This window comes from Oncorhynchus mykiss, chromosome 28, assembly GCF_013265735.2.
Source record: "Oncorhynchus mykiss isolate Arlee chromosome 28, USDA_OmykA_1.1, whole genome shotgun sequence".
NCBI lineage: Eukaryota > Metazoa > Chordata > Actinopteri > Salmoniformes > Salmonidae > Oncorhynchus > Oncorhynchus mykiss.
In genome coordinates this window covers 655531-675949 of record NC_048592.1, presented here as the reverse complement: position 1 = coordinate 675949, position 20419 = coordinate 655531, and the positions used below count along the sequence as shown (strand labels likewise).

Here is a 20419-nt window from a genome sequence, read left to right as displayed (position 1 = left end):
CGCTTTCAAGGAGCGGAAGACTAATCCGGACGCTTATAAGAAATCCCTCTATGCCCTCCAACGAACCATCAAACAAGCAAAGTGTCAATACAGGATTAAGATTGAATCAAACTACACCAGCTCTGACGCTCGTCGGATGTGGCAGGGCTTGAAAACTATTATGGACTACAAAGGGATACCCAGACGCGAGCTGCCCAGTGACGCGAGCCTACCAGACGAGCGAAATGCCTATTATCCTCGCTTCGAGGCAAGCAACACTGAAGCATGCACGAGAGCACCAGCTGCCTAAATGATTACCACCCCGTGGCACTCAAATCGGTAACCATTAAGTGCTTTGAAAGGCTGGCCATGGCTCACATCAACAGCATCCTCCCGGACACCACTCCAATTCACATACCGCCCCAACAGATCCACAGATGACACAATCTCAATCGCACACAACACTGCCCTTTCTCACTTGGACAAAAGGAACATCTATGTGAGAATGCTGTTCATTGACTACAGCTCAGCGTTCAACACCATAGTGCCCACAAAGCTCATCACAAAGCTAAAGACCCTGGGACTAAACACCTCCCTCTGCAACTGGATCCTGGACTTCCTGATGGGCCACCCCGAGGTGGTAAGAGTAGGCAACACCACGTCTGCCATGCTGATCCTTAAGACTGGGGCCCCTCAGGGGTGTGTACTTAGTGCCCTCCTGTATTCCCTGTTCACCCACGACTGTGTGGCCAAACATGACTCCACCATCATCCACCAACATTCACTGGTGTAACTTATTTTTTAACTTATTGTGCACATAATGTTGCTGCTACCGTCTCTTATGACCGAAAATAACTTCTGGACATCCGAAAAGCGATTACTCACCGCGGACTAGAAGAAACTTTTTCCTTTAACGAGTCCGACGAGAAGGATATCATGCTTTCACTGGAACAGGGCCAGATCCATGCCTTTTGCGTGAACAAAAGACGCCGGAGAAGAGGACGCAGATTGGGCATCCTGAGAATCCGGGGGCGAATGAGTAAACTCCCACTGCCTTCCATTATTTTTGCTAACGTGCAATCATTGGAAAATAAAATGTATTACCTACAATTAAGATTATCCTACCAACGGGACATTGAAAACTGTAACATCTTATGTTGTTTTACCAAGACGTGGCTGAATGAAGATACGGACAATATAAGAGCTAGCGGGATTTTACATGCACCGGCAGAACAGAGACACCTCTTACCAGAGGTAGCGAGGGTGTGTGTCTTTTTGTCAATAACAGCTGGCGCGCAATGTCTAATATCAAAGAAGTCTCGAGGCATTGCTCGCCTGAGGTACCTTATGATAAGTTGTAGACCACATTATCTACCAAAGAGAGTTCTCATCTGTATTATTCGTAGCAGTCTATTTACCACCACAAAACGAAGCTGGCACTAAGACTGCTCTCAACCAACTCTATAAGGCCTTAAGCAAAGAAGAAAATGCTCACCCAGAAGTGGCGCTCCCTAGTGGCCGGGGACTTTAATGCAGCAAAACTTAATCAGTTTTACCAAATTTGACCAAAATCCTAGATCTCCTTTACTCCACACACAGAGATGCATACAAAGCTCTCCCCCACCATCCATTTGGCAAATCTGACCATAATTCTATCCTCCTGATTCCTGCTTACAAGCAAAAACTAAAGCAGGAAGTACCAGTGACTCGCTCAATACGGAAATGGTCACATGACGCGGATGTTACACTACAGGACTGTTTTGCTAGCACAGACTGGAATATGTTCCGGGATTCATCCAATGGCATTGAGGAATATACCACCTCAATCATCGGCTTCATCAATAAGTGCTTTGATGATGTCGTCCCCACAATGACCGTACGTACCTATCCCAACCAGAAGCCATGGATTACAGGCAACATCCGCATCGAGCTAAAGGCTAGAGTTGCCGCTTTCAAGGAGCGGAAGACTAATCCGGACGCTTATAAGAAATCCCTCTATGCCCTCCAACGAACCATCAAACAAGCAAAGTGTCAATACAGGATTAAGATTGAATCAAACTACACCAGCTCTGACGCTCGTCGGATGTGGCAGGGCTTGAAAACTATTATGGACTACAAAGGGATACCCAGACGCGAGCTGCCCAGTGACGCGAGCCTACCAGACGAGCGAAATGCCTATTATCCTCGCTTCGAGGCAAGCAACACTGAAGCATGCACGAGAGCACCAGCTGCCTAAATGATTACCACCCCGTGGCACTCAAATCGGTAACCATTAAGTGCTTTGAAAGGCTGGCCATGGCTCACATCAACAGCATCCTCCCGGACACCACTCCAATTCACATACCGCCCCAACAGATCCACAGATGACACAATCTCAATCGCACACAACACTGCCCTTTCTCACTTGGACAAAAGGAACATCTATGTGAGAATGCTGTTCATTGACTACAGCTCAGCGTTCAACACCATAGTGCCCACAAAGCTCATCACAAAGCTAAAGACCCTGGGACTAAACACCTCCCTCTGCAACTGGATCCTGGACTTCCTGATGGGCCACCCCGAGGTGGTAAGAGTAGGCAACACCACGTCTGCCATGCTGATCCTTAAGACTGGGGCCCCTCAGGGGTGTGTACTTAGTGCCCTCCTGTATTCCCTGTTCACCCACGACTGTGTGGCCAAACATGACTCCACCATCATTAAGTTTGCTGATGACACAACAGTGGTAGGCCTGATCACCGACAACGACGAGATGGCCTATAGGGAGGAGGTCAGAGAACTGGCAGTGTGGTGCCAGGACAACAACCTCTTCCTCAATGTGAGCACGACGAAGGAGCTGATCGTGGACTACAGGAAAAGGAGGGCCGAACAGGCCCCCATTAACATCAACGGGGCTGGAGTGGAGCGGGTTGAGAGTTTAAGTTCCTTGGTGTCCACATCACCAACGAACTATCATGGTCCAACACACCAAGACAGTCATGAAGAGGGCACGACAAAACCTTTTTCCCCCCTCAGGAGACTGAAAAGATTTGGCATGGTCCCCGGTTCCTCAAAAGGTTCTACAGCTACACCATTGAGAGCATCCTGACCGGTTGCATCACCACCTGGTATGGCAACTACTCGGCATCTGAGCGTAAGGCGCTACAGAGGGTAGTGGGAACAGCCCAGTACATCACTGGGTCTAAGCTTCCTGCCATCCAGGACCTATATAATAGGCAGTGTCAGAGGAAAGCCCATAAAATTGTCAGAGATTCCAGTCACCTATAGACTGTTTTCTTTGCTACCGCACGGCAAGCGGTAACGGAGTGCCAAGTCTAGGACCAAAAGGCTCCTCAACAGCTTCTATCCCCAAGCCATAAGACTGCTGAACAATTGTGGCGGAAGAATCAGAATAAGTTGTGTAACATAGATAATTAAGATGACTTATCTGCATAATATGCTTATGTGATATACTTGTTATTAGAATGTATCCCTTCGGACTCTGGTGTTGGCAGTTGCACTTCTTCCCTACGCTGGGGCTCAGTCACCAGGGGCCCAGAGAGGGGAGAGGTCAGACTGGTCTTTCACATATCCCTGGTGCTATGCAGAATATCAGAAAGGGAAGAGGACAGGGGGGACATTGTCTTCATATGTAAATGTGTCTTTACCTATCCTAAACCATGTGAAGGGATGGCGTGATTAATGGGGAACCAATTACTTGTCTCCACAATGTCTGTGCGCCAGTCACTCCCTCCGTTGGTATTGAGGGATGTGTGTGGTAGTGTCTGGAACCATTGTATGTCATCTCTGATGTTGCACTTATCCTGGGGTAGTGTATGACCTAGAGGCTCACTCCCCTCAGTGAGCTTGTCCAGGTGTGTGGTCAAGAAGGGGTTTTACTTGAGATGGGAGTATCTGTAGTTGACAATTAATTTATGCCATTGGTCGAGTTGGTGTTTATGTTTTATGAGTACCTGGAACGAGATTGGAACCTAGTCTTAGGGGCCAAACTGAACGATAAACTGAACGAATGCTATCTGGCTATGGGATACTCCTTTTTCATTTAAAAAGTATCACCCTGTGACCCGTTCCAAACATCTGTGGTTTGTTATGTAGACTAGGGGGTGGATCTTTGCTATAAAAGATCTCAGTAGCCTTTGTGTTGGCGCTCTCATCAGAGACGGTGATTCGTCGACCAGCCATCGCTATTGCAAAGCTCTCACTATTAAATATTTAGTTTAAGTAAAACTCTGACTTGTGTGATAAATTTGTCTCTCCTCATTTGATAGTAAAGAAATTAACCACCAAACAATTCATAAAATCGCCACCGGACAAGTTACATTGACCCCCCCCCCTCCCTTTTGTACACTGCTGCTACTCGCTGGTTGTTTGTTACCTATGCATAGTCACTTCGCCCCCACCTACACGTACAGATTACCTCAACTAGCCTGTACTGAGAGCCTTATTGAAGCTAGTAGTTGAGTACAATTTGCTAAAGACCAAGTGGCAATAACGTTTTTGCAGATAGATTTGGACCCATGCAAAGCGTTAAGATGGTCTGCGGTAACAATGACTGTCTATTTTATAAATTAATTAGAGAAGTGTTTTGCAAGTGCAGTTCCATTGGGATTTCACTAAAACAATTTAAGAAATTATTAATTTGCAATTGCACACCGACTCGGTACCGGTGCCCCCTGTATATAGCCTTGTTATTGTTATTCTTATTGTGTTACTTTTTATTATTACTTCTTATTTTAGTCTACTTGGTAAATATTTTCTTATTGAACTGCAATGTTGGTTAAGGTCTTGTAAGTAAGCATTTCATGGTAAAGTCTACAGTTGTTGTATTCGGCGCATGTGACAAATAAAGTTTGATTTGATTAAGACCCTTAGACTTAGCAGGTGGAACAATAATAGCAAGCTAGTTTCGTAACACTTGTACAACAGGGACTGGCTGAAAAAAAACAACAACAAAAAACAGGGACTGGCTAATAGTCGGCCTGCTTGTGATACAAATACAAAAGGTCAGTCAGAAATGCAATAGATTGAGCAAGCACACACCCTGAAATACCATTGTAAACTGCAAATCCTTTTCCTGGTTACACAAAACCGGCGCCAAAAAGCATGCAGACCCACTTTACAACTAGCTACTGTAGAAGGTGGCATCTTAAAAGGGAATCCCCCACTTGTTTCTTAAAAAATCTCTCCCCTAATATAGCCAGGAGTTCGCTAGCAGGAGTTGGGTAAAACACAAACGGATATGTCAACCATGCTACTTCCAATGCACCAGAGGTAGAAAACAATACTTTTTTTTACAGCCTGGTTTAAGAATGCAAGTGCAATCACAACACAATTATTTTCACAAGTAATTTCTAAGTAACTACCTGGGCTGTAAAATAAAGTGTAGGCTGTAAAATAATGTGTTACCGAAAACAAAGAGTTGAAGTGAATGAAGGCAGAGGATGGTGAAGGCCTACCGTACCTCTCTACTGACCTTCTGACTCTAGGCTTCTCACTCTATCCTCCAGCAGGCTCTCTGAGCTGATAGACAACGACAATCTGGACTCTGAGTCGTCAAAGTTCTCCTGCTCCAACTCTGGCAACCTGCACGCCAGCTCCTCCCTGCGCGCACACACACACACACACACACACACACACACACACACACACACACACACACACACACACACACACACACACACACACACACACACACACACACACACACACACACACACACACACACACACACACACACACACACACACACACACACAGTATATAGTGCTGAGGCAAATGCCAAGAACTCCTATTGTACCACTAAGACAGTGTCTCTTTATATATTCCTGGGACTGCACCTTTTTGTTCTAGTCCAGCACTATAACACACCTGATTCAACTAACAAGGGCTCAGTGATTGTTTGAATCAAGTGAGTTCGTGCTGGGTTTAACAAAATTGTGCACCCCTCTGAAGGTCCAGGAATGTATTGAGAAATGCTGAGCTGTATGGTATATATACACCGCTTACCCCTTCAAAGTAGGAGGATACATTATTGGTCAGAGTAATTACATCAGATTGTGAATTCATGATCTGGGCAAAAAACTCCCACCTGAACAGGCTGAAATTCCAGGCATTTTTTTTAAACAGCTGTTACACAAAAAGGGCATTATCATAATTTTCACTTGCGGATTGCTATTTCGACCTCCCTGAAACATCTTTAAAAAAATTGAAAATCACATTTTTAACCACTGCCCCTTTAACACTGACAGCTTCTACTGAGATAGTGTTCCTCTTTAACACATCTGATTCATTGGTGATTATTTCAGTCAGATGTGTTAGTGCTGGGTTAGAACAAGATTTTGTACCCCATAACAGAGAACTAGGAGTCAGTCTCTTCACTCACTTCTCCTCTTTGATGGATTTGATCCTCTCGATGAGGGTCCTCTCTGACTCCATGTCTATATCCGACCGGTTAAGATCATCCATTTGAGGTACGTCCAGCTCTGATGAAGATTTCTCTAGGATCTGCAGATATATAGTATGAGTCAATATACCAGACAAGACAACTCTTTTTGGGAACGTGGGAACCATATTTCCAAAGTGAAATTCCCAGTGGGAATTGGTATTTGGATCACCAGGTTTACATATTCTCAGATGTATTACACACAAGAGCATACCAAACATTAGGACCACCTGCCTAATATTGAGTTGCACCCACCCCCCTTTTGCCATCAGAACAGCCTCAATTCTTCGGGGAATGGACTCTACAAGGTGTCGAAAGTGTTCCACTGGGATGCTGTCCCATGTAGGCTCCAATGCTTCCACAGAAGATTATAAAGTATGTTGTAAACATGTCATTGATCTAGGGTTGCAAAATTCCAGCTTTCCCCAAGCTAGTTTGTTTTTCCTGGACGATTTCTCAGAAACCTGAAAACGTTTCCAGAATTTTGCAACCCAATGTTATGGTGGAACCAAAGTGTTCTTCCAGTGTCCTGTCTACAGTGTGGAATGGTAGCGACAGTTATTCGTTATTGTATTAGTAGGATCCCTATTAGCTGTTGCTAATGCAGTAGCTACTTTTACTGGGGTCCCACACAAAACATGACATAATACAGAACATTAATAGACCGGAACAGCTCAAGGATAGAACTACATACATTGTAAATACAAATAACAGAAATAAAAAAAGGTCCTGTACTAATGTAATGTACTTACAGTGTTCTGTCTCTTGAGCATCAGTTTGTTGACGGCCAGGGCCTCAGCGAACTCCAGCTCTGTGATCTCCTGCATCTTCTCATTGTACCGTCTAAACTGTTCTAAGATCAGGATCTCCACACACCTGGTGGGAGAGAAAGGAGAGGGCTTCTTACAGCAAAATACACACAAAATGCTTACTAAAGACTACATCTTAACTTGAGGGATATGCGTATGTAACTACATTTTAAGTGCAAACATCACATCAGTGCATTGGCTGTACATGAAAGTGAGTTTACAGGCGTTTCTCACATTAGAATGCCACTAACAATAAAATGTGTTTAAAGAAAACGCCCTAAAATAACTACATCAGCCCTCTTTGTTAACATTATTACTACTGTAGTAATGTAGTGTAGTCTCACGTGGTTGTCTTGGAGATGTCCTTCATGCTAAGGAAAGGGTCTGTGGTGTCAGGGGATCGCAGGATGCAGGGGGCAAACACTATGGCCAGGGAGTTAGCAGACATCCGGTTGTGCTCTTCCTCCTTTGCCACTCTAGAGGAAGGAAATATCCATCAATCTGACACAACATCCTAATACATACTGTAACATGGTTAACCTGTCATGTGGCATAATCAGGGACCAAAGTTTTTCCTGGTCTAGTGTGATTAGGACACACTCCGGGACCGAAGTAAAAACTCAAGGCCCAAAGCATAGCATATGAAAGCCTTTGTATGGAAGATGGTGGATTGCTATTATCAGTCAAGATGAATGGCGATGTACTGTACAGGTTATTGAGTGATGTGAAAACGAGTGATAAGTAGAAAGACCATTATACCCATGTACTGTAGATAAAACTGATCAATCGGTCTGCTGCTATCTACCTGACCAGGTGAAAGACCAGCCTCTCCAGCGTGTTGAAGTTAGAAGGGGGGAGGTCGTCCAGTTTCTGGTAGACCGCACGCAGCTGTTCAGATTGCTCTGGCAACTCTGCAGATTAAATGAACAGTGTCAAATACTTTGACATACTGTACTAGTAAAGTACTTCAGGTGGCTAATTTAGCTTGATTGGTGTGCAGGGTGGACAAAGGACTATTCAATTGAATCCAGTGTATGGGGCTAAATCTAGTGCACCACAAGTATTTGAAACTGATTTCTCTGGCATTTCTTAATGAAAAACAAATGGAAAAATACTTATTGAACTCAATTTATTATTTTGCTACATTGTGCCCTACTGAACATAGCCCACCAGACAAACTCACCCACAGCGTGCAGGAAGTCGTTGTAGAGGCTAAAGGTAAGGAGGGGCTCAGGCAGCTCTCTGAGCCAGCGTTTCACCAGACCTGTCACCGTGTGGATGGAGTATTTCTCAAGAGTTGCCCTCTCTGGGTCTGACAACAAATACAATTGTCTTGTGTTTTTTTTGTGATAAGAATTGTACAAATAAATTGATGAATGTATAAATGAAAAACAGAAACATGACTTTATGGTAAATGCTGTAACTACCAGTATACTACAATAGTGTGTGAATGTAGTGCTTTTATTGATTGACCAACAATTAGTACAGTTTAATACAGTAAAAAGGTTTTGTTGATTTTGGTTTAGTACAAAGGACATTCAGGGTTAAGCTAGCGGTCTTACTGGTCTCCAGTAGCTGGTGCAGTTCCCTGGCGTGGCAGGCAGAACCAGACTTGCGGTAGATGCCCTCTGTGTACAGGCCATTCATCTCCACATGCTCCAGCATCATCTGTACCACCATAGGGATTGGGTAGGTCTTACTGGTCAGAACACACACCTGTACCCCAAAGTGCAGATGGCCAGGTACCCCATCGTCCTAACACACAGACATAGGAAGCACACTGGATCAAACAATAGTCCTGACAAACTACTTGACAAACTGTAAAAACACTTGACTCATGTAGTGCTGCTTACCAGCCTGGCGCATCGTGTTGAGCAAGCGTTGATGATTTTGGAGAGGCATTTCTTGTGACATATCAATTTGCAAGCTAAAGGACCGAACAAGGCAGACAAGAACAGAATGGTAAGAAATGTGGAGTCTGTTCTAATGTTACAATTAGGGGTGCTGGCAGCGAAGCTCCAACAAACCTATTGTTTTTGATGGAATTCAATTTCTTCCTCCACCTTTGTCACAATATCTCAATGCCCAATTGGTTAAAAAAAATGTATACTTTGGCAATACACGTGCAAGTGACACTTTCTTACGGCATAATTCCATATTCATGTCCCTGGTCTTTTCAATGGGCTTGACGATTATATCATAACATTGGAATAATTTATTTCTGCCGGCTGCAGAAATTTTTGCCCATTGAATACCATTCAAAGCCTATAGAACCAACAAGCCAACAACTGCTACTCAGACATCAAAAACAGCACAAATTCCCCCATAGGTGGCGCTCTAATAAGCATTCAATGTCCAAGGCTCAGCCCCGCTGCCCAGTTTAACGTACAACAACAAAACTATAGGAGAGGAGGAAGAATATTTAAGATACTTTTTCAGAAGATGGGCAAGGACTCTGTTGTCCTGGCATCCTCATGCTGTTGCCTAGGTAAGCACCATGGTCTGGTAGTGGATGCGAGCTTTGACTGGAAGCCAGTGGAGATTGTGGAGGACCGGGTGACATGAGAGGACTTGGGAAGGTTAAAAACCAGGCGGGCTGCAGCATTTTGGATAAGTTGCAGGGGTTTGGTGGCACATGCGGGTAGCCCAGCCAACAGCAAGTTGCAGTAGACGGGAGAGGACAAGTCCCTTGACTAGGAACTGCGCTGCTTCCTGTGTGAGTTAGGGTCTTACTCTACCAATGTTGTAGAGCATATGAACCTGCAGGAGCTAGTCACTGCTTTTGATGTTTGCAGAGAACGAAAGGGTGTTGTCCAGGGTCACACCAAGGTTCTTTGTACTTTGGGAGGGCGACACTTTGAAGTTGTCAACTGTGAGAGGTCTTTGAGTGGGCAGAGCTTCCCCGGAAGGAAGAGCAGTTCCGTCCTGTCGAGTTTGAGGTGGTGTGCCGACATCTAAGTTGAGAGGCAAGTGGAGTGTCCATGGGCAATGTTACCTGTAATCTTTTCAGCACTTAGCAAATTTCAGGTCTGTTGAAAGCAAACTTCAACATTGTGAAAATTGTGTGGGCTGAATTTACTGTGAACAACTAGAGTCGCTCACTCCATATATCAACTCCCAGAAATGTATTGGCTAAATCACCAGAGAGACTTGCATCAAAAACAATGGAGAAAAATGCATCCCATAACATTTTAATATGGAAATAGCTGTTTTATCATTCAGTAGTAGCAAATGTGTGGTGTTCAATGTAGGCCTACATTCCATGAGACATTTGAGAAAAAAAACATGCAGGGCTTGACATTAACCTGTTAATCCACTTGTCCTTCAGACAAGGTGACAATGTTGTTTGATAAAAGAAACCACCATACAAAATACAATTCATTATTATTCCCATACCATTACATACAATCAGACAAATTATGCTACCCTCTGCCTATTGGCTACTTAGTTTTGTTGGGGAATAATCAGAATTGGTTGGTAAAATAGGTAAGATGTTTTATATTCATCATATGTTTGTAAGTTACTTCTCATCAGAATGTTATTTTTGTATAATACTGTGGCCGGGTTGCAGTATCTGTTCTATGTCAAGACTAAGTTGTTTGGGCCGGAGAGAGGGGAGAGGTCAAGCGTGTATCTCTTGGCTCCACAATGTCTGTGTGCCAGTCAGTGTGTCTCTGTGATCTTGTCAAGATAGGATGGATTTGATATACAGTGCCTTGCGAAAGTATTCGGCCCCCTTGAACTTTGCGACCTTTGCCACATTTCAGGCTTCAAACATAAAGATATAAAACTGTATTTTTTGTGAAGAATCAACAACAAGTGGGACACAATCATGAAGTGGAACGACATTTATTGGATATTTCAAACTTTTTTAACAAATCAAAAACTGAAAAATTGGGCGTGCAAAATTATTCAGCCCCTTTACTTTCAGTGCAGCAAACTCTCTCCAGAAGTTCAGTGAGGATCTCTGAATGATCCAATGTTGACCTTAATGACTAATGATGATAAATACAATCCACCTGTGTGTAATCAAGTCTCCGTATAAATGCACCTGCACTGTGATAGTCTCAGAGGTCCGTTAAAAGTGCAGAGAGCATCATGAAGAACAAGGAACACACCAGGCAGGTCCGAGATACTGTTGTGAAGAAGTTTAAAGCCGGATTTAGATACAAAAAGATTTCCCAAGCTTTAAACATCCCAAGGAGCACTGTGCAAGCGATAATATTGAAATGGAAGGAGTATCAGACCACTGCAAATCTACCAAGACCTGGCCGTCCCTCTAAACTTTCAGCTCATACAAGGAGAAGACTGATCAGAGATGCAGCCAAGAGGCCCATGATCACTCTGGATGAACTGCAGAGATCTACAGCTGAGGTGGGAGACTCTGTCCATAGGACAACAATCAGTTGTATATTGCACAAATCTGGCCTTTATGGAAGAGTGGCAAGAAGAAAGCCATTTCTTAAAGATATCCATAAAATGTGTTGTTTAAAGTTTGCCACAAGCCACCTGGGAGACACACCAAACATGTGGAAGAAGGTGCTCTGGTCAGATGAAACCAAAATTGAACTTTTTGGCAACAATGCAAAACGTTATGTTTGGCGTAAAAGCAACACAGCTCATCACCCTGAACACACCATCACCACTGTCAAACATGGTGGTGGCAGCATCATGGTTTGGGCCTGCTTTTCTTCAGCAGGGAGAGGGAAGATGGTTAAAATTGATGGGAAGATGGGTGGAGCCAAATACAGGACCATTCTGGAAGAAAACCTGATGGAGTCTGCAAAAGACCTGAGACTGGGACGGAGATTTGTCTTCCAACAAGACAATGATCCAAAACATAAAGCAAAATCTACAATGGAATGGTTCAAAAATAAACATATCCAGGTGTTAGAATGGCCAAGTCAAAGTCCAGACCTGAATCCAATCGAGAATCTGTGGAAAGAACTGAAAACTGCTGTTCACAAATGCTCTCCATCCAACCTCACTGAGCTCGAGCTGTTTTGCAAGGAGGAATGGGAAAAAATTTCAGTCTCTCGATGAGCAAAACTGATAGAGACATACCCAAGCGACTTACAGCTGTAATCGCAGCAAAAGGTGGCGCTACAAAGTATTAACTTAAGGGGGCTGAATAATTTTGCACGCCCAATTTTTCAGTTTTTGATTTGTTAAAAAAGTTTGAAATATCCAATAAATGTCGTTCCACTTCATGATTGTGTCCCACTTGTTGTTGATTCTTCACAAAAAAATACAGTTTTATATCTTTGTTTGAAGCCTGGAATGTGGCAAAAGGTCGCAAAGTTCAAGGGGGCCGAATACTTTCGCAAGGCACTGTAAATTACATATTTCTGTATTTCATTTGCAAAAATGTCTAAAGTTGCCATTATGGGGTATTGTGTAAGCGGTGCGTAACTGACTGCAGGAAGTCAGGCGCAAGAGAGCAGAAATGGGTAACAACTGGAGCAATTTAATAATGCAAAAACAAGATGTACCCAGAACAACAAAATACTGGTAAAATAACCTGTCGTAAAACCAGTCAGAAGTGCACATGCACTTACAACAAACAATCTCACACAAAGACATGGGGGGGAACAGAGGGTTAAATACACGACAAGTAATGAGGGAATGTAAACCAGGTGTGTGGGAAAACAAGACAAAACAAATGAAAAATGAAAGGTGGATGGCTAGAATGGCTAGAAGACCAGTGACGTCGACCGCCAAACGCCGCCCGAACAAGGGGAGGAACCGAGTGTAGATGGGTGAAATTTGTATTTATTTGATCAGTCTAACATAATTTGGAATACAGTCATGGGGTATAAATACTTTCTAAAGGCACTGTATGTGTAGGATATGCTGTGTTGCCTAATTTGCATATGCAGCTGTAGAATCGCCATTCTAGCACACACATCTTTCTGATAATGTGCTTTTAATTGGTTTCTATGCAAAGTATATGATTAAATGTTTCCTTAAGGCTGCAGCTAGTTACTTGAAATAAGACAATCATGCCAAAACAATTTTAATTCAAAGACAAGAGATAGCTAATGTAACACTAGCTTCCTTAGCAGACAAATTGACATTAACAGCTCAAGTTTTCAAGTGAGGCTGTGTTTACATCGTAGAAAAGAAGCAGGCCATTGGATGCCTTCATCACGAGGGGTATGTACGGGAGTTCTGATTGGTTCCAAGTTTAGCAGTTTGGCAAATTTGCCTGAGCTGACAGTGTTGAAATATACTTTTTATGAGAAAATGTTCAAGAATTGAAGGTGCTAACAAATGTTAGTCATCATAAGAATGTATTACTGTCATATACAAAAAATCTGCTCCTCCCTTGATGGGGATCGTTCAGCTTCACGTTTTTTGGCTTTTGGCACACCACCTAATTTTCCTAAAACGAGTGCTTATTACAGCGCCACCTAATTGCCATTGACTTTCATCCTTTGACATATTACTTAGATATTTTCATAATTAGTAGACACAGGCATGATTTTTACACATTCTGCATTTCAAGTCAATCAAATGTTCGGTTCTTGAGAAGATTTGAAAATATTAAAAATCCAATATCCAATGAATCCAATATCCAATGAATTTTTCATATTTTCAAATCTTCTCAAGAACCGAACATTTGCTTGACTTGAAATGCAGAATGTGTAAAAATCATGCCTGTGTCTACTAATTATGAAAATAGCTAAGTAATATGTCAAACGATGAAAGTCAATGGCAATTAGGTGGCGCTGTAATAAGCATTCTAAGGCTCAGCTTCACCACCCCGGTTGACATACAACCATGAAACTTGGTAAATAAGTGCTTCTCATAGTAAGGAACAGAGTTGCCTCAAGACCCATGAATTCCGGCATAGTGGATTTTCTGCCATCTTTAAATGTTTCATAAAATCTTCTTCTCATCAACCGTAAAATCCGATTGACTCGAAACTCAGAATGTATGTTCATCATGCCAGTCTTTACTAAGTTGGAAAAAGCTAAGTGGTACAAATTGGCCCATTGGTGATTCTGTAATAAGCATTCAAAGTCTAAGGCCCCACACCCGTTCGACATACAACCACGAAACAGTGTATATACATTTTTCTAATCATAAGGAACACATTTTCCTACGTACTAGAGATAGACATGATTAACATACATTCTGAGTTTGGAGTCCATCAAACGTACAATGTTTTGATGAATCCAAAATGGCTGAAAATTCTATGGTGGATCCGCGCTGAATTGAATATTCTGCCATTTAGGATTTATCAAAATATACATTGGATGGACTCAACACAGAATGTATGTTAATCATGTCTATCTCTAGTACGTTTAAGAAAAGCTAAGCAATATGTCAAGATCAGAGAAAATGTAATCTTTGTAAAAAAAAAAATTGCATACACAATTAAACACTAAACTCACTTTTCGCTCTATCAACTTAACTTGCACAGTGTTTTCAATTGTTACATGTACACGAGGGATGATGAGGTATAATGCTTCCATGCTTCAAGCCTGCTCATAAGCCAGAACTCTTTTCATAGCTGCTTGCAGCTACACTACATGACCAAATGTATGTGTGCACCTACTCGTCGAACATCTCATTCCAAAATCATGGGCATTATAGAGTTGCCCCCCCCCCTATGCTGCTCTAACAGCGTTCACTCTTCTGGAATGGCTTTCCACAAGATGTTGGAACATTGCTGCAGGGACTTGCTTCAATTCAGCCATGAGCATTAGTGAGGTCGGGCAGTGATGATGGGCGATTAGGCCTGGTTAGCAGTTGGGGTTCCAATTCATCCCAAAGGTGTTCGATGGGGTTGAGGTCAGGGCTCTGTTCAAGCCAGTCAAGTTCTTCCACACTGATACAACACATCATTTCTGTATGGACCTTGCTTTATGGACGGGGGTATTGTCATGCTGAAACAGGAAAGGGCCTACCCTAAACTGTTGCCACAAAGGTGGAAGCACAGAATCGTCTAGAATATGATATAGCATTAAGATTTCCCTTCACTGGAACTAAGGGGCTTAAGGAACCATTAAAAACATTATTCCTCCTCCACCAAACTTTACTGTTGGCACTATGCATTCAGGCAGATAGCGTTCTTTTGGCATCAGAGATTTGTCCGTCGGACTGCCAGATGGTGAAGCGTGATTCATCATTCCAGAGGTTGCCAGTGCTCCAGCATCCAATGGCGGTGAGCTTTACACCACTCCAGCCGACGCTTGGCATGTTGATCTTAGGCTTGTGTGCGGCTGCTCTGCCACGGAAACATATTTCATGAAGCTCCCAACGAACAGTTCTTGTGCTGGAATTCGGTAGTGAGTGTTGCAACCAAGGACAGACTATTGTTATGCGCTACACGCTTCAGCACTCGGCGGTCCCGTTCTGTGAGATTGTGTGTGGCCTACCACTTCGCGGCTTAGCCATTGTTGCTCCTAGATGTTTCCACTTCACAATAACAGCACTTACAGTTGACGGGGCAGCTTAGCAGGGCAGAAATTTCTTGGAAACGTGGCATCCTATGACGGTGCCACTTTGAAAGTCACTGAGCTCTTCAGTTCTTCCATTCTACTGCCAATGTTTGTTTATGGAGATTACATGGCTGTGTGCTCGATTTTATACATGTCAGCAACAGGTGTGGTGGAAACACCCGAATTCACTAATTTGAAGGGGTGTCCACATGTGTATATATAGTGTATATTTCTGTTGTAATGTTCTCATCTCTGTTATAAATATACACTCGCCGGCCAGTTTATTAGGTACACCACCTCGTCCACAAAAATGTATCGCTCCTACAGATTGTCAGGTGGCCGTGGCTTGCTATATAAAGCAGGCAGACAGGCATAAAGTTACTGTTTGATTAAACATTAGAATGGGCAAAACGAGTGATCTAAGCGACTGAGCAAGGTATGATCATCGTTGCCAGGAGCGCCAGATCCAGAAACGGCCGCCCTCCTGGGCTTTTCACGCACGGCAGTGTCTAGGGTTTATTGAGAATGGTGCACAAACAGACATAACTACGCATTACAACAGTGGTGTACTGTTGTCACGGATGGGTTATTGCAGCAGACGACCACACCAGATTCCACTCCTATCAGTGGCGGCTCCAGTGGGCACGCAATCACCAAAACTTGACAATTGAGGAGTCGGAAAATATTGCCTGGTCTGACGAATGCTGTTGCGTCATGCTGATGGCAGAGTCAGGATTTGGCGTACGCAGCATGAGTCCATGGACCAATCCTGCCTGGTGTCAACGGTACAGGCTGGTGGCGGTGGTCTTGGCACACGTTAGGTCCCTTGATACTAATTCAGCAACAAACATTTCCAACACTTTGTAATCCAAAGAATTCAGGCTGTTCTGGAGGCAAAGAGGGATGTCTGACCCAGTACGAGATGGGTGTAAATAATAAACTGGTTATTCTATGTTCTAGTTTTATGTTTTAAGATGGTGAACAACAGACAGTGTTATCTGTAGGCTACTCACCACTGCACATGTAGGCCTTCTCCATGCCCCAGATGAAGGAACCACACAGGTCACAGGACTGCATGATGTTCACCTGGTACGTACTGAACATGTGATCTAGAGGGCTGTTGGGCTTGAAACAGTATAACACACATTAGATAGGGAGAATGACAGGCAACCTGGGACCTTACTTATCAAAGTTGCGTGCAACAAAAAATGATAAACCTTGCGTGCGCCAGTTTCCCCACAAAGGTTAGTATTTATCCATTTTGAACTTGACAGGAAAGTGTGCATATCTCCATGCAAATCTCAGACCTTGCATACGAACAACTTCTAATGGTTGATCAACTGTATTGGAAGCAAATATTATTCTTTGCGGGAAATGTTGGTGTTTGATGCACAGGAATTATAATAATGGTAGGCTAATAAAAACATTACAACGTAGCCCTAATGATAAAAGATGAATTTTCCGTTGGTAAGATAATCGCATAGCAGCATGTCGCCTAATATATTTATTTTACTTTTATTATATGCAGTGTGTTCGGAAAATATTCAGACACCTTGACTTTTTCCACATTTTGTTACGTTACAGCCTTATTTTAAAATTGATTCAATAATATTTTTTACTCAGTCTACACACAATACCCCATAATGACAAATCGAAAACAGGTTTTTAGAAATTTGAGCACATTTATAAAAAAAAGATACCATATTTACATAACTATTCAGACCCTTTGCTATGAGACTTGAAATTGAGCTCATGTGCATCCTGTTTCCATTGGTCATCCTTGAGATGTTTCTACAACTCGATTCAAATCCACCTGTGATAAATTCAATTGATTGGACATGATTTGGAAAAGCACACACCTGTCTATATAAGGTCCCATAGTTGACATTGTATGTCAGAGTAAAAACCAAGCCATGGAAGTCGTAGGAATTGTCCGTAGAGCTCCGAGACAGGATTGTGTCGAGGCACAGATCTGGGGAAGGGTAACAACACATTTCTGGAGCATTGAAGGTCTCCAAGAACACAGTGGCCTCCATCATTCTTAAATGGATGAAGTTTGGAACCACCAAGGCTCTTCCTAGAGCTGGCCGACCAGCCAGTCACTCTGACAGAGCTCCAGAGTTCCTCTGCAGAGGTGGGAGAACCTTCCAGAAGGACAACCATCTCTGCATCACTCAACCAATCAGGCCTTTATGGTAGTATCAGACGGAAAAAAAGGCACATGACAGCCTGCTTGGAGTTGCCAAAAGGCACCAAAAGGACACTCTGACCTTGAGAAACTAGATTTTCTGATCTGATAAAACCAAGTTGAACTCTATGGCTTGAATGCCAAGCGTCACATCTGGAGGAAACCTGGCCCCATCCCTGTTTTTTAGCGGCAGGACTGGGAGACTAGTCAGTATCGAGGGAAAGATGAATAGAGCAAAATACAGAGATCCTTAATGAAAACCTGCTCCAGAGCGCTCAGGACCTCAGACTGGGGCGAAGGTTCACCTTCCAACAGGACAATGACCCTAAGCACACAGCCAAGACAACGCAGTAATGGCTTCGGGACAAGACTCAATGTCCAGCCAGAGCCCAGACTTGAACCCGATCGAACATCTCTGGAGAGACCTAAAAAAAGCTGTGCAGAGACGCTCCCCATACAACCTGACAGAGCTTGAAAGGATCTGCAGAGAAGGGGAGAAACTCCCCAAATACAGGTGTGCCAAGCTTGTAGCGTCATACCCAAGAAGACTTGAGGCTGTAATTGCTGCCAAAGGTGCTTCAACAAAGTACAGAGTAAAAGGTCTAAATACTTATGTAAATGAGATATTTCAGTTAAAAAAAACGAAACTTTCTAAACCTGTTTTTGCTTCGTCATTATGGGGTATTGCGTGTAGATTGAGGGGGGGGAAAATGTAATTACAAGGCTGTAAAGTAATAAAATGTGGAAAAGGTCAAGGAGTCTGAACACTTTCCGAATGCACAGTAGGCCTAAATCATACTCATATTGCAGGGCATGTCTCTCCTTTTTTGACATGATTGGTTTATTCCCGCTACACCACAAATATTAGGCTAACATTTATCCATCGCTCATTCAATAGCCAACCAATGCTTGAAAGTAAATAGACTGTTAGCAGTATGGGTAGGCTACAGTACTGCTGTGAGATAGGAGTGTGACATAATAGCCTATTTAATCTCAGAGCCTATACTAAGGCAGGAAATAGAAACACAATCATGTATTGATAAACAAAATATTGAACAATTCGTATTTTTCATGGAAATGTGGGCTGTAGGCAGCATTTACTTTTAAATGGTTCAATAGACAATCAATCTTACAGAATGCACAGCCAGTGTTTGGCACTGCAAAATATGAAAAACATTCTGGCCACACCTCTACAGAAAAGTGATCAAATTTGCCATTTGTCATGTCCCAGTTCCAACATCTCCAAATCATACAGAAAATGATTTTGTTACCATAAAAGGTGAATGGAGGGAGTTACAGGCGGGTTGTAAACGCTTGTTCAAGAGCGTAGAAATCAGTGTTGGAAAAAGTACTCAGTTGTCATAATTGAGTAAAAGTAAAAGATACCTTAATAGAAAATGACTCAAGTAAAAGTCACCCAGTAAAATACTACTTGAGTAAAAGTCTAAAAGTATTTGGTTTTACATTTACTTATGATCCTTAAGTATATTTGAGCAATTAAATATACTGAAGTATCAAAAGTAAAAGGATAAATCATTTCAAATTCCTTAGAGTAAGCAAACCAGATGGCACACTTTTCTTTTTTCAATTTATGGACATCTAGGGGCACACTCCAACACGCCATTTACAAAAAAAGCATTTGTGTTTAGTGAGTCCGCCAGATCAGAGGCAGTCGATATGACCAGGGATGTTCTCTTGATAAGTGTGTGAATTGGACCATTTTCCTGTCCTGCTAAACATTCTAAATGTAATAAGTACTTTTTGGTGTCAGGGAAAATGTATGGAGTAAAAGGTAAATCATTTTCTTAAGGAATGTAGTGAAGTAAGTTGTCAAAAATATAAAAAGTAACTACTTAAGTAGCACTTTAAAGTATCTTTACTCCACTACTAGAAATATAGTATGGCTCTGATTTATCAATGAAAATGTGTATATGTTGCGTGCGACAGTTTGAAAAATCCCAATCATTTGTTGTGCATGAAAATCCTATGATCTCCACATATGCCAGAATTGAGTGAGAAATCCATGCACTGTTAACAAATGTGGTCCCCGGACCATTAACCTGGGTTTACTTTAGACAGTGCTATTCAGAGGTTATTATCATACAAATTAACTTACACATTTGCTCTTTTTCCCTCTCATCTTTGTCTTTTTCATGGTCTGCAACACATTGAAAAGTAGACATGAAACAACTGCACCTCTTAAAATTACATACACAGCTCTTAAACTTTCATAAGTGTATTCTGCTCACAAACAAATGTAAAAAAAACTGTTGCGAGTGTGAGTGAGTGCATGTGTATGTCTTTGTTGGTGTTTAATGAGCGTTTGTCGGACTCTATTCAGAACTACCTTGACCGGCCCAGCCTCCGCTCGTTTGATCTCTCCCCGTATGAAGCCATCCAGAACGGACTGGAACAGGTTGACCACTGACTGGACCTCAGTCTGCTGCTTGGCTTCGGCAAGACTGGACACCCGGTTCTGGTAGCCCTTCATCAAGCCCTTGTAGCTGATGTGGGGCTTCTGTTTGGAGAGTACATATGGGAGAGGAGGACAGGG

General features: G+C 42.7%; 1 protein-coding gene across 8 annotated transcripts in view; it reads right to left on the bottom strand.

The window, feature by feature from the left end:
- The window catches only part of LOC110508307 (unconventional myosin-IXb), a 77127-nt gene that overhangs the window by 4494 nt on the left and 52214 nt on the right, over window positions 1-20419 (bottom strand). For 7 of the 8 annotated variants that reach the window (XM_036965936.1, XM_036965933.1, XM_036965940.1 and 4 more), the window contains 11 exons: window positions 20213-20383; window positions 19982-20023; window positions 16691-16802; window positions 9081-9154; window positions 8790-8982; window positions 8411-8539; window positions 8033-8138; window positions 7572-7703; window positions 7171-7294; window positions 6359-6480; window positions 5450-5577 (listed from right to left, as the gene is read on the bottom strand). In XM_036965936.1, coding sequence (XP_036821831.1) covers window positions 5450-5577; window positions 6359-6480; window positions 7171-7294; window positions 7572-7703; window positions 8033-8138; window positions 8411-8539; window positions 8790-8982; window positions 9081-9154; window positions 16691-16802; window positions 19982-20023; window positions 20213-20383 — 1333 coding nt within the window. Of the gene's footprint in view, window positions 1-5437; window positions 5578-6358; window positions 6481-7170; window positions 7295-7571; window positions 7704-8032; window positions 8139-8410; window positions 8540-8789; window positions 8983-9080; window positions 9155-16690; window positions 16803-19981; window positions 20024-20212; window positions 20384-20419 lie in introns of all 8 variants that reach the window. The other variant, XM_036965939.1, reaches the window with a different exon arrangement.